The sequence below is a fragment of the Erpetoichthys calabaricus genome, chromosome 5 (assembly GCF_900747795.2).
Source record: "Erpetoichthys calabaricus chromosome 5, fErpCal1.3, whole genome shotgun sequence".
Taxonomy (NCBI): Eukaryota; Metazoa; Chordata; class Cladistia; order Polypteriformes; family Polypteridae; genus Erpetoichthys; species Erpetoichthys calabaricus.
In genome coordinates, this window is record NC_041398.2 from 155,531,478 (window position 1) to 155,546,481 (window position 15,004).

The 15,004-nt window shown below is 38.2% G+C and overlaps 1 protein-coding gene across 12 annotated transcripts in view; it reads left to right on the forward strand.

The window, feature by feature from the left end:
* The window catches only part of adgrl3.1 (adhesion G protein-coupled receptor L3.1), a 1,303,645-nt gene that overhangs the window by 531,209 nt on the left and 757,432 nt on the right, over positions 1–15,004 (forward strand). For 8 of the 12 annotated variants that reach the window (XM_051927733.1, XM_028802158.2, XM_051927732.1 and 5 more), the window contains exon 10: positions 7,601–7,639. The exons of the other annotated variants lie outside the window; for them this stretch is intronic. In XM_051927733.1, coding sequence (XP_051783693.1) covers positions 7,601–7,639 — 39 coding nt within the window. The remainder of the gene's footprint in view (positions 1–7,600; positions 7,640–15,004) is intronic. 12 annotated transcript variants of the gene reach the window in all.

Below are 15,004 nucleotides of genomic sequence, written 5' to 3' on the forward strand. Positions count from 1 at the left end.
AGTGGACCTGAATTAAAGCTGGTTCCACAGAGACACTTTCGAGCGCATTGTGGAGAAGCTCGCTATTGACACAGTCCTGTCAGGGATAGACAAGGACCTTTGTGATGAGATGGTCTAGAATGACGTCCACTCATGGTTAGACCTGACCTGCAGACTGAAGGGCCCCCAAGCCACCTGGAAACAGAGGGGTCACCCAAGCTTGGCCCCAGCTTTGCTCCAACCAGCACAGGCTCCTTGGGTCTCCAACGCCACATGTGCAAGATGCCATCGTAGGAACTTCACAGGGGGGACTGAGCACAGGTGTTTTCACTGTGATCAGTGGGGACATCTGGCTTGGGAGTGCCGCCTCCCACCTGCACAAACCATGAACATCAGTCTAGCCCAGGTATGTGGCTCACAGGTTTCCCCCAAATGTTAGTCAAAGGCAATTTTAAGGTCCATAGGGACATTAAAACATATCAGACTATCTTACTCCCTCTGAAATTTAAAGGGAAGAACTTTAAGGTTTGGACTGCCATATCAGACACTTCACCCTGGCCTCTTTTAATAGGGAAGAGGAATGCCCTTTTCCCATGGGTCTTAGCCTCATGCAGAGCGCCTCCCTCTGTAGTAGATAGAGAGGGGCTGGCCACAGACAATCAAGGAGCCGAATTTGAAATTTAACCTGAGCTGCCCAGTGAAGTGGGAGGTGAATCGTCAAGTGTGGACCCAGGACAGGTAGCAGACTTTACACCCCTACCCCCCCAAACCCCCCGCCCCCCTTGCTCACACTGTCAACCTCCCCAGACTGTACACCCGCTACAAACACAGATGAAGAAGGACAGCACAGAGGAAGCAGAGACTGCCACTCAGACAGTTTTCCCACCTGCAACGAGAAGTCAGTAACTTAAATTTTACATTCAAAGAAGCCCACATCGTGAATGACTCTTACTATGTGGTGAGGAAGGGCCCAACCTTTTAAACACCACACTTTTTAATTAAGGATGGTTTCTTGTATCAGGTGATTTCTGATTGCATGGGGCATGGGAGGATCAAGTAGTTGGTGGTGCTAAGCGTGCATAGGGAGATGGTTTTAAAAATTGTTTACCGTCAAGTTTTGGGCGGTCATCTCGGCATGGAGAAGACAAGGGAACGCATTTTAAAATGCTTTTATTAGGTGAATATGGGCCGGGATGTGGAGCAGTTTTTCAGGGCGTGTCCAGATTGTTTCCGCTCATAGAACCCGCTAGGACTCCCTTCCGATGGCTATTTTGGATGTTCCCTTTGAGAGGGTTGGGTTAGATATTGTGGGTACACTCCCCAAGAGTAAAAATGGTTATAATATATGTTTGTGTTGGTTTACTATGCGAAAAGATACCCTGAGGTGGCCGCTCTATGGAAGGCGAATGTGCAGACTGTCGCTAAAGATCTCTTGGGGTACACCTTTCATCTCTTGTGTCACGAAGTAGCTGTGTGAGAGCCTTGCAATTAAGCAACTGAGCACAACTGTTTATCATCCACAGATGAATGGACTGACTGAATGGTTTAATAAACTGTTGAAACAGATAATATGGCGGGTAGCTCATGATGACCCAACCTACTGGGATACCATGTTGCCTTTTCTCCTGTTTGCTGTTCGGGAGTCCCCCCCAAGCACTTGCAAAGTTGAGTCCGTTCAAACTGCTTACAACAAGGGAGAAATGGGCAGGGGTTTGCGAGGCACCTTGTGGGGGGAGATTTGTTGATCCTGGCGTTTCACTCCAAGAACAGATCTTGAAATTGTCCTATATTGTGGTGGAACTTGTGCAGTGTGAACAGGAGGTGCACAAATGTAATTATGACAATAGTTTAAAAATGGCGATTGGGTGCTGGTGTTGATCTCTTTGAACCCACATCAGTTTCAGGTGAAATGGCTTGGTCCAGCAGCAGTGGAAGAGCGCATTAGTCCAGTGAGTTATAAAGTCAGAATTCCTGGTTGGCAGAAGCCTGTGCAGGTTTTGCATATTAATCTGTTGAAAGAGTGGCGTGACCTGCATAAGGCCTGGTCAAGTCAGCAGCAGTCACTTAAACTGAAGTCGCTAATGGTGATGACTTGATGGATGCCCTGAAGGCAGAGTTGCTGACACTAATCTGAAGGAACTCTGATGTCTTTTCAGCCTTGCCTGGCCAGACAGAAATTACAGAACACAAGATCGTTACTGCACCCAGTGTTACTGTACATGTTCCCCCGTTTCACCTGCCAGAGGCAACAAGGAAGGTGATACACAAGGAAGTGCAACAAATGCTGAAATTGTGGTTATCTGTGAAAGCAAAAGTGAGTGGCTGAGACAGATTGTTCTTGTCTCAAAACCGGTCGGCTCGTCTGGTTTTGTATAGATTTCCAGCACTTGAACAAGATTTCCAAGTGTGATGCATACCCAATGCCACTTATAGATGACTTGTTGGAGAAACTTGGGCAAGCCTCATATATCTCCACCCTGGATCTCATGAAAAGGTACTGACAGGTGCCCCTGGAGGAATGCAGTTGTGAGAAAACCGCATTTGCCACCCCACATTGGATGTTCAAATTCACCAGGCTCCCTTTTGGTCTCCATGGTGAGCTGTAGACTTTTCAACGGATGATGGGCTAGATCCTGCGTCCCCATTCTGCATACATGACATGGGAGCGTATATCGACAATGTGGTCATTTTCAGTAACAACTGGAGATCTCACCTCGACCACCTACAGGTGGTACTTGACAGTTTGAGGCTGGTGGGGTTGATGGCTAAGCCTAAGGAGTGCAGGCTGGGTATGTTGGATAATACCCATTATTTAGGGTATTCCATGGGGAGGGGTCACATCAAGCCTCAGATGGACAAGGTATGGGAGGTGCTCGCGTATCCATGTCCCAATACACACAGGCAGGTTTGGGCCTTCCTCGGCCTTGCCGGGTACAACAGGCAGTTCATTCTCAATTATATGCATCGGGCTGCCCCCCTCACTGACTTGACAAGGGGCAGAAAGAACTATAGTATTGTCTAGACTGATGCCTGTGACAGAGCCTTTTCAGACTTAACAGCTGTGGAATCCGGACTTTTTGAAGGAATTTGTTCTGCAGATGGATGCAACTACTTTTGGTTTAGGGGTGGTGCTTTTTCAGTGTTGTGAGGGTGAAGAACACCCCATCTTGTTTCTCAGCAAAAAAACTGCTTCCCAGGGAGCGCAATTACTCAACCATAGAGAAAGAATGTTTAGCGCTTTTAGTGGGTAATGGAGGCCCTCAGGTACTACTTGTGAAGGCCGATGTTTACCCTTGTGATTAACCATGCCCAACTTCAGTGGCTCTACAGACAGAAGGATGTGAATGCCTGGCTCACTCAGGGGTTTTTTCGTTTACAGCCATTTGCTTTTGATGTTCGCCACCATCTCAAGGCTACACACGTCAACGCTGATGTTCTCTCATGCCTGGTTGAGCCCAGCTTGGGCAGTCGCTTAGCCCACACTGGTCTGTACAAAGCTAAAGTGGGGGGGGGGGGTGGGGGGGAGGGTATGAGAGTTTTTAACCCAATGGGGCGACTCAACGAAACGGGGCGACATGCCGAAACACAATTGACATGTCCGTTAAGGGTTGCTTGTCTATCACTGTGGCAACCGCAGGTTCACACTGCCTTGCAGGTTCACAGGGTCACAGAGGCAACTACAAGCTCAATGCATCCATGCGCAATGCGTCTGTCATGCTAGAAACAATATAACTTGGCCACTAACCTTGCCCCAACCCTGCCCGTTTGCTGTATCTGTGTGTAGTAGTGTGGTAGCTCCCGCTGCAATAAATGACCTTGCTGTTCCTGTTTCAAGTTGAATAAAGCTGTTTTTTCTGAAGTCTTTAGACTCGGCCTCGTCTTTTGGGTGCAAGACAGTGACTCACGTGTCACTAATTATTCTTACAAGACATGAGATGATGCACTTGGTTCATTTAAAAATAGTTTTGGGTGGAATACCAGTACTAAAAAAGTACCGAAATACCAAATTTTGATAATGATACTCTACCAGTATTATGTAAAATTCTGTAATCTTACTACATAAAAATGTGACTGAAATTGCTTTATGCTGCCTTAATCAATATGTAAGCTCTGTGTCTTTGAAAAAGGGCACAGAGAAAAGGTGTGTATGGAGTTAGAGCCTTATAAAATGTGTAGTTCTCATACACGCGCTTTTGGAAATACTCTAACTCAGGGGTCCTCAATCACAGTCCTGGAGGGCTGCAGTGGCTGCAGGTTTTTGCTCCAACCCAATTGCTTAATAAGAAGCACTTATTGCTCAAGTAACACTTCTGTTTCACTTTAGTTGTCTCGCTCATTAAGATTTTGAACCCTTATTGCTTATTTTTGTCTTAAGCAGCCATACTCTTGGCTTTTAATTGCTCCTAATTAGCAATAACATACAAATGACAAAAGAGACCAGCATTTCTCCATTTAGCTTATTACCATTTACACCTGTGTGTAATCATGCACTACTGGGTTAAATTAAATACTTGGAAGGAAATTGAAGAGGAAAAAGTGAAGTGACTGAGAATTACTCATCCATTTTAGCCTTCAAATCATTTGGATGATATCCATAGAAAGGGAAAAAAAATCCAGGATATAAGAATTACCTGACATAGAGTTAAAGCACTAACAAGCCATGAAATTAAATTATTGGCAAGAATTGCTTTCTAATTAAGCAACCAGGTTAGAACAAAAACCTGCAGCCACTGTGGCCCTCCAGGACTGTGATTGAGGACCCCTGCTCTAACTCCACAGCAGTGCTGTGTCTGTGCCACTAGCAGGCGGCAACACATTGAATCTTTCTATGAATTGATCCTTTGCTCATCCCAGTGTCTTCTGGGGTCTCAGAACTCGACAGGTATGAAATGGTATTTACAGTAAAAATAAGAAAAGTTAAGATTAATTTACTTTGAAAGGTTAACAAATTTTAACATAGTGCGAGTTCACAATGAATGCTTTTCTGAGCTTGTTTGATGAACAGACACAAACTAGTTTAAGAATACTCATTGTGATTCTGTAAAGTGTGATTGGATTCCTATATAGTGTTAATGCGCAATACAGTCTACAATACAGTAGAATAGGCAAATAAAGTACAGTATTGCAGTGAGCTTGAGGATTAATAGTGGAGCAGAGAGGAGGAAAGTGAAAGGAGTGCAAAAGTTTGTGGTCAATTGGTGGAAGGTGCATTTAAGTAGATAACTTGCTCTAGAGGAGTCAGAAAGCTATTGATGGAGAGAATACAAATTTGCTGGACTGCAATGCCACAGCAGGAGCCATTACAGTGCAGTACAGTACAATACAGTATGTACAGGAGGGAAAAGCACTCCATGCAAGAGTAGCACACATTAAAACAAGAGAAAAGAGAGCAACAGACAGGAGTTGGCATGTCTGTCTTGTGGGGGCTGTTGGACATTGGGCAACAACAGTAAGGTTTATGGGTCAGGAGTTCTCAGTGCTGCATAAGGCCTTCCACCAAGATGTACCAGTGATTTTAATCCATGACACGTATTGTTCCTCCCTAGTTGTTACAATATTTAAAATTATTGAAATGCACCACTATTCTATTATTAAATTTAGTTTTGTCAATAATTGTTTGGTGAAAAACATTAATTTTATGTTTTAATTTGTGCAAAGTAATAAGTTATCGGTTGTTTGCTCCAGTACTGTTTTGGTTCCAGTACAGAGGTGCAACAGCTGGCATAAATACCAAAGTCAAAATTTTTGCATCAATCCAACACAACATGCAATACATAATACTCTATAGGAATCACGACACAATGCAGTCTCTGAACATTTGCCATTACAAGCTGACCTATTTGTAGATGATCTTCACAGTAAAGAATTTGAAGCTAGAATGTAGCTTGTGTTCATGTTTGTGTATTAGGTTGCAACTGATTGAAGAATTAATTTTTATTAATTTTACTGAATCAAGATAGATAGTACATGGTAGTTTCAGATTTGAACCACTTACAAAATGGAATCGCAATACTTTTAACTACTTTCTGTATGTAGTCTCAGTAGGCTGTACACTTTTCAAATCATTTTTATCATTGCAACTTTTCTCTAATATCACATCAGCTGGATTGCACCCCCATAGATGGTACAAGAATCATGAAAATGAATGCAAATACTATTTACTGGCATGTTGGTTTGAAATGTGAATATACCATTTTGATTTTTTTGTGCCGAGGTGTGAAATTTGAAATTTTTAAAATGAAACTATTAAATACTAGATGTGCATGTAATTTTCAAGGTTTACATTTATAATTTTTGTAAGAAATGTGTAAGCAATATTTTATTATCATTGTTTTTTAAAATTCTGTAATCCTTTTCTGATTTATATAGTTAATATCAGGTTAAACAAATTAATAAAAATTATGATGATGTTAATCCTTCACACTACATAAAAATATACCCAATTATTTTAAAACAAGTAAATACTTAAAATAGATGAATAAAAAAATACTGGACACTTTCTTAGCACTTAAGTAACAAAATATACTAATTATATTAGTCATTAAATATTACATAAACTTGCAAGACTTTAGCAGCCTTGTTTTTTTCACTATTTTCTTGTGATGGATTAATAGCCAAACCCACTAAATCATGTTAATTCACACACTCTGTTCTAGCACATTTCCTAAATCCTTTGAACATAAGAGAAATCTTTCTTTTTTCTCCTTTTTTAATTTCCTCTTTTCTTGAAGAGAGAATTAAATGTGTGGATCTGGTCAGGACTTCATGCAGCACTTGCAGCTTTGCCTGAACAAAGGTCTATCCTGCATCTGCAGCACATAATCTGTGTTTAGCCTTGTTAAAAGCAGCTCTCTTTTCAGGATTTGCCATAGAAAATGCTATAAAACATTAATCTTATTATTTTAAAAGAGGAATCTCTCCTTTCTCTCTGTTATGGAATTACACAATATGAAAGATAGAACATGTGACACTTCAGAAAATTATATATGCAAAGCTTATTCAGGAATATTTAAGACTAAAACTTTCAATATTGCTTGGAGTACACATGGCTTGGTGAAGGTGTAAATATTTAAGTTGCACAATAAAATATTTTAGACCTTAAATTTTATTTAGCTGTAATGTATTCACGCGGTGGGCTGGTGCCCTGCCCAGGGTTTGTTTCCTGCCTTGTGCCCTGTGTTGGCTGGGACTGGCTCCAGCAGACCCCCGTGACCCCGTAGTTAGGATATAGCAGGTTGGATAATGGATGGATGGATGTAATGTATTCAAAAAATTATAAGAACTGAAATTTTTCACTTGTTTAAGGAAAAATGAATACTATTAGTATTTATTTTTTTGTTTTATCAATATAAATTCAAGTCTCAGTCTTTTCCTGATCACACTTAAGTTCATAAAGTTAGTGAGAGGTTGCCATGAATGCTTCAATAATACTGTATAACCAAAATATTTTTTGCTTATTTTATTTTGTTTAAATGCTACTTTTAAAAATAAAGTCATGCATGTTCTGTTTAAAATTAAACCTCCACATTTGTGCTTTCTATGAAAATGTATGTGTTGTATATCTTCCTTTTGTTTTCATTTTTTGTTAATTGCCCAGCTAAACTAATGTTTGTGGTTTCAGTTGCAGAAAAGGGAACGCTCTTGCAGATTTTATATTCAGGTAACACTTATTTTATATTTTACATATATTTTAGTTGTTGTTGTTATATTGAATGTTATTCTTAAATTTGCATGTTTTTTGTTTTGTGAACTTTTTCCTTAGTCAGTAGTTTTCATGCTATTTATTACTGAACTTTGGCTTTGAAGGTACATAACTCACACTTATAATGAAAGTTTGTCAGCATATTTATAGCCACATACTGTATTATCATATGGTTTTCCCATTATGTTAGAAAGGTAACAAAAGAAAATAAATTTACCCAAGATGTGAAATTGCTCAGATAACATGGATTATCAGTGTCAAGCAATTTAAGACTAGTCAGCGACTATCTCATGATGATTTTTTTAAATGAGTTCTAATTAAATTCAACTTTGTGCATGTATAGTAACTTGTACATACAAACTTTTTTTCTGTTTTAAGTAATCTAAGAAAGATTAAGTATTTAGAAATGGCAGTGTCAGTTTGATTCTAAATCAATGCATACATTTTATATTGTTGTGGGTAATGAATATAAAAAATGATTAACCATGCAAAACAATACAGTATATAGACTCTAATACAAAAATAAAAGCTTTCATAAGACTGCTTGTTTTATCACTTCATATTCAAATTCAGTTAGAATACTGATAAGTAATCAAAAGTGTAAGTTCAGTAAAAAAAAGTACTGTAGTAAACACTTATTCTGAACAGTGAAAAAATCAAAAGAAATCAAATATGTCAAATAAGAGATTAAAAAAAATGTTAGGGTCAATATACAGATTAAACATTATACTGTATATTTAACTCATTCAGATAATCTTAAAAGAGATTGAGAGCCCATTAGGCAAATCCCTATGCAAAGAAAGTGCTCCGACTTATCCTCCCCAAATTGTTAGTTTTTTTTTAAGTTACTTACTCCTGATTTTGTCACTACTAATTCAATAAGTTGTACTATAAATAATATTAAGAAAAAGTTAAGTTAAACCAGATCTCATTTGTATGATATTGCAGTCATATTTTTTCATTTTTACATAGGATAGGGGTTGATTTGATTTTTTACACAGGAATGTAATACTCTATTTTTAAAGTCATATACAAATTTGGAGAAAGAAAAATGTTTGTGAGATTGATTATTTACTATGACAAACCAAAAATAATGTTGGAAATTTTTAAAACATTATAAAATAAAAGGGACATAGTTTAATTTAATTCAGTTTGTTTTTCCTAAAAGTTCTTTACTGAGTGAAGGCTTGGAGTGCTATAACAAGTTTACATGTAAAATGCAATTAGAATGTTATGAATTACTAAATACATAATACATCAACATAAAGATACTGTATCTATTTCTTTAACACTAAAGTAAAACCAAACAGTTATAAAATGATTAACATAATTGAAACCTAACAATATTTTTCCATGAACATTATTTTGAACCATAGTCGATTGACATCGAAGAAGAGAAAAACAAAAACCTTCACTCTACATAAAATAAACCCACAGCGGGAGTCCATGGTCTGTCTACAGTAAAGTCTATGTCAAGCTTTATAAATATGATCACAGAATCTTTCCATGCTTTGATCCCAATGCTCCCATTATCTCAGATCTCTTCCCATTGTGTAGAAAAACAGCTTTGAAATACAGCGGTGGCACCAAGAGCCACAGCAGGCCACCACGAAGAGAAAGGAAATAGAACAGAATTACTAGCAGGTCATAATTATTGAATTATTTATATTTTTATTCAAATGACTAACAAAGATACAATAAGTACAGATAATGAGTAGTTCTAATCAGGCCATGATACACTAAAGTATTGAGTCTTCAGAATGGATTTAAAAGCTGGAATCGAAGGGGCATCTCCTACATAAGCAGGAAGATTATTTCACATTTTTTTGGCATTGTAGCTAAAAACTTATCCTTTCACTGCTATTCTGTTAATCCTTGGAATCTTTAGTAGATCATCATCTTGAGATCTTAATGCACACTCCAGTTTGTAAATAATGATAAGTTCAGATAGGTAAACAGTGCCTTGGCAATTTAAGGCTAATTATGTAAGAATGGCTATTTTGAAATCAATCACAAGCTAACCTGAAGCCAGTATAAACATTTAAGAGTTGGAGTTACATGGTGTACTTAGTAGTTCTTGTAATGATTCTTACAGCAGCATTTTAAATTATCTGAAGGCTGCTTATAGAATAGTTTGAACTGCCAGTGAATTCTGCATTGCAGTTATAAAAAATGCATTAATTAATTTCTGATTATCCTGCGTATTTTGAAACTGCCTTTGTCTTCCAACTTTTTTAGACATGGGAAAACAAATTAAAGATAGTTTTGTAATACATGCATTAAAAGACATATTGATGTTAAATATAATGTTGTATGCTGGTTCAAAAAAACAAGCAAAAAAAATGTTTAGGCTAACCGAGTTAAAAAGTGACAGAATACTGATGCTGTCTGTGTCATTCCCCCAGTAAATATTATTTGTGTTTCTTCTATAGTCAAAGAGAATAATTACCATTGGTCCACTCGTTTAATTCACTGACACAATCAATTAAGAACACTATTGCAGAATCATCATTTGGTTTAAAAGAAAGATATACCTGGGTATTGTCTGTGTAGAAATAAAATGAATATTATGGTTTCAAAAGGTAGTTCCCAATGGAACAATGCAAAATGAAAAGAGTAGAGGTTTGAGTACAGAGCCCTGCAAGACACCATGTTTAATTTCTGAATATAATGAGTGAGTACTGCTAGCACATTTCTGTACATACTGAAATATCAGGTAAACAATTCAAGGACATAGTCTGAGAGCTCAATTTAATTTTACAGTTTATTAAATAAATTGAAGTGATCAATGTTGTCAAAGCCTGTGCTTAAAACTAGCAACATTATTACTTTGAAAGTTCCATAATCAGAAGGTATTAGAATGTTTTTTACAATATGAGTTTACAATATAAATACCATTTCTGTACTATACAGATCATAATGATTTTTAAATTTTTTTTTTATAATTTTATTGTAATCATTCATACAAATCAATCAATTTTTACAAAAAATAGGACTGAAAAACAAGTCGACCCCCACCCCTGAGAGAGAGAGCATGGCCAAAGGGGTAAAACTTAAGGCTTTTAAACATACCTTAATTGATGAGTTTAATAGGCCAGTAGAGATGAATGGAGAAGAAAAAGAAATGTGAAGATAATTGCTTCCTCTGTGCTTTAAGAGCTTATTCTAAAATTTTATTGATTATATCCTGCCAGGTTTTAAAAATATTCTGTATAGATCCTCTAACTGAATATTTGATTTTTTCCAATTTCAAAAAGTATAAAACATCGGTTACCCAATGACTTAATAGAGGAGAGTTAGGATTCTTCCAGTTTAGCAAAATAAGTCTGCGTGCAAAAAGTGTAGTTAATGCAATCACATTTAGTTTGTCCCTCTCCACTTTAAGCCCATCTGGAAGAACACCTAACACAGTTGTTAATGGGTTAGGAGGGATTGTGACACCAAGGCTGTCTGAAAGGCACTTAAACATTTTGGTCCAAAAATTATGTTAATTTGGCGCAGGCCCAAAACATGTGACCCAGTGAGGCTGGGACAGAGGCGTGACTACGGAGGGGCTGGGGTGGGCACTGCCCCCCCAGAGACAAGCCGTGCCCCCCCTGCAAAATGCTCTGTCTGTCCAATGAAAACTCTAGAGAAGAATAACATTTGATTTTCAAAACTGAGTTGCTTTCCAATCGGCCTGTTTGAATTTGGGGCATATCCGTCAGTGCCTCCTCCACTAGACAGGCACAGTGCTGCTCACAGTTCACTTCGCCGCACATTTTGCAGCACGTTTTGGACCTGTTGACCGCATTCTTTAATTAAAATAGTGTATACGTTCCATTCTTCTTTTATTTTCTGGTTGGTAACACCAAAAGCTATGCATAGGTGGCTTATTAAAAACCAGACATCTTCAACCTCTGTCCCTCCACAAGCTGCTGGCTCCACGGTTGAGCCCAGCACCACTGCTACCAACACGGAGTACAGCGCACCCACGTCAGGAACTGAAACTTCAAAAGATGTAGATAAGCCTACACAATCCTCCAGCTCTGTCGGGTACTCCAAACCTCTGCCTTCAACAAAATATACAGTCCGGTCTGCCTGACTTAAATATGGATAGCCCATCCCAGCCCATTTTAATTAATTATCCCAAGCGCGCAATCGGAAAGACACTTAGATGTTTTAGTGCAAGCTGGTATCAGTCTCGACCATGGCTTGAAAATTCTGTTGTCCGTGATGGCAGCTTTTCTTTTGCCTGCCATAAATTTAGTGTTTCCGCGAGGACATATTCACCAAACACAGCTACACTAATTGGAAAAAAACTCTAGAAAAAGACGGTGGCGGCTTATACAAACACGCGTCTAGTATCCCTCACGTCAGAGCCATGTGTGCATCACAGCACTCATCATTGGTGTGTCTTCAGCTGCATGCGAAAGCTCTTTCTCTACTTTGAACCGCATTCTCACTCCACTCCGCCGAACAATGCTGCATTCAAGGAAGAGAAATTTAGTCATTTTAGCACATGAGAAAAACATCACAGAAAATCTAGACATGAATGAATTTATTTCAGAATTTGCCAAGAGTAACCGCAGACTAGTCCTGTAGATAATATACAGGTTAAACACTGGAAACTGATGTCATATAGCTTCCCATGACTACAATAAGCCACGTTTCTATTCTTGCTCTCATATGTTGTATACGTTTGACTTTATTGATATTTACTTTGTAGATGTAGTTCTATATTTGTTCACAAAAAATAATAATACAAGTTCCATTGCCTCTGTTAATTTTATTGAACAATAGGTTATGATTTATGCCACAATTTTTGCTTTTATATGTTATATAAAACTATGTTGTTATTATTATTTGACCCCCCTACAAAAATGGGGATGGATGGATGGATATTTTTTGCCCCCCCAGACAAGCCAAATGCCCACCCACACATGATGTTCTGGTCACACCTCTGGGCTGGAACTTGATTGCAGCGTTCGCAGGTTGGATCTTGCCCTGGAAACATTTTGGACAGTTTTAGGTGAGACAGATGTGCTCGATATATAACTTTGAGTTGAATAATTGTATGCTTTGCGCATATGGAGCTCAAGTGAAGTCTCTGCATTGCTACTTTCCACTCCCTTTGTGATATATTAAGAGATCTTTTTCCCGTTGTCCTCTTGGATCTTTGAAAGGGAGGGACTGTAAAATAATTTTATATATTGCAGAGATGGTGTCTAAGTCCTTGAAATTGAGCAATATTTTTTCCAGCATGGACGAGGGTGCAAGGTGAGGAAAATCGGGAAGGTTCTGTTTAACAAAGTTCCTAATTTGAAGATAGTGAAAGCAATGTGCAGCTGGAAAGTTAAATTTGGTATGTAATTGTTCGTAGGATGCAAAGATGTGGTCTATATAACGATCTCTGAGCAGTTTAATCCCAAATTTTTTCCAGATATTAAAAACTGCATATGTTTGCGAGGGGTTGAAAGAGGTGGTTCTCTTGCAGAGGTGCCACAGATAAAAGCTTCTCCATCTTAAAATGCTTTCTACATTGATTCCATATTCTGAGTGAGTGAAGCAAAATTGGGTTATTATTGGGTCTGATATATACAGTACCATATCATCTGCATATAGAGAAATTTTCTGTTCCAGTCCTTCTCTGATAATCCCATTTATCTGATCAGCATTTTGACAGTGAACTGCCAGTGGTTCAATGGCGATTGCAAATAGCAGTGGTGACAAAGGGCATCCTTGTCTGGTACCACGTTCTAATTTAAAGTAGTCTGAACACAAATGTTGTTAATACAAACAGAAGCTTCTGAATTGGTATAGAGTAGTTTGATCCATGCACAAATGTTCAGGCCAAACCCAAATTTCTCTAATGTAGTGAAAAGGTATTTCCATTCAATCATGTCAAATGCTTTTTCTGCATCCAATGATAATAATATTTCTGGGGTGTTTGACTTTGTTGGTGAGTATATTACATTAAACAGGCATCGAAGATTGGAGGATAAGTGTCGACCCTTGATAAATCCAGTTTGATCTTGTGATATTACTGAAGGTGGCACTTTCTCCATCCTTCTAGCTATGATTTTTGAGAGTATCTTAACATCATTATTCAGAAGTGAAATTGGTCTGTATGATGCACATTGTAATAAGTCCTTATTTTGTTTAGGAAAGACGGTGATTAATGCTTGGCGAAAAGTTTGAGGTAGAATTTGATTGTCTCTAGCTTCTGTAAATGTTGCTAATAGGAGGGGAGCTAGCTGAGCGGAGAATTTCTTATAAAATTCTGCAGGGTAGCCATCAGGGCCTGCTGCTTTCCCGCCTTGAAGTGACTTTATAGCGTCTAGTAATTCTGATAGCGCCAGAGGTTTATCCAGTTCCTCCGCACTAAAGTATCTAGTTGTGGTAACTGTAATGTATCCAGAAATGCATTAAATTGTGTGTTGTCTTCTTTAAACTCAGTAGAATATAAGGATTTATAGTAGTCTCTAAATGTGTGCATTATATTTTTATGGTCAATGATTTCGTCTCCGTTCGTGTTGGTGATTACTGGCATTGCATTGCGAACTTCTTGCTTGTGGATTTGTTGAGCTAAAAGCTTATTAGATTTCTCTCCGTGTTCGTAGTAATGATGTCTGGATTTATAAATTAGTTGTTCAGTTTCTTTAGTTATCAAGAGGTTGAGTTGTGAATGCAGAGCCTGCCTTTTCCTATGTAGAGCCTCGCTTGGAAGCCCGACATGTTCTTCATCTATTCTAGTAATGTCGCTTTTTAGTTCTGATACTTTCTTGGTTTCTAATTTATTCCTGTGGGAAAGATATGAAATAATCTGTCCTCTTAAGAAGGCCTTTAGCGTTTCCCAGAGTATTCCTGCAGAAACCTCTGAGGATGTATTTGTCTCTAGGAAGAAACTGATTGGTTTGGATATAAATTCTGTACAGTTCTCGTCTGCTAATAGAAGCGGGTTAAGACACCATCTACGAGTTGAGTGTGTGGGGCATAGTGACTTTAGCTCCAAGATCAGAGGTGAATGGTCGGAAATAAAAATAGCATCTTACTTGCAAGATTTAATCATAGGCAAGAAATTATTATCTATAAAGAAATAATCTATTAGTGAGTAGCAATGATGTACTGGTGAGTAGAAAGAATATGTTCTTGAGTTTTGGTTTAGATACCTCCAGGGGTCTGATAAGTTGTGGTCAGTTACAAACTGTGTAATTATCTTTGCAGTGTTAGATGTCATCCCCCCTGTGACAGGAGTCCTATCTAAGAGTGGATTTAAAACACAATTAAAGTCCCCAGCCATTATAATTTTATGAGTGTTCACTTTTGGGATGGATGCAAATA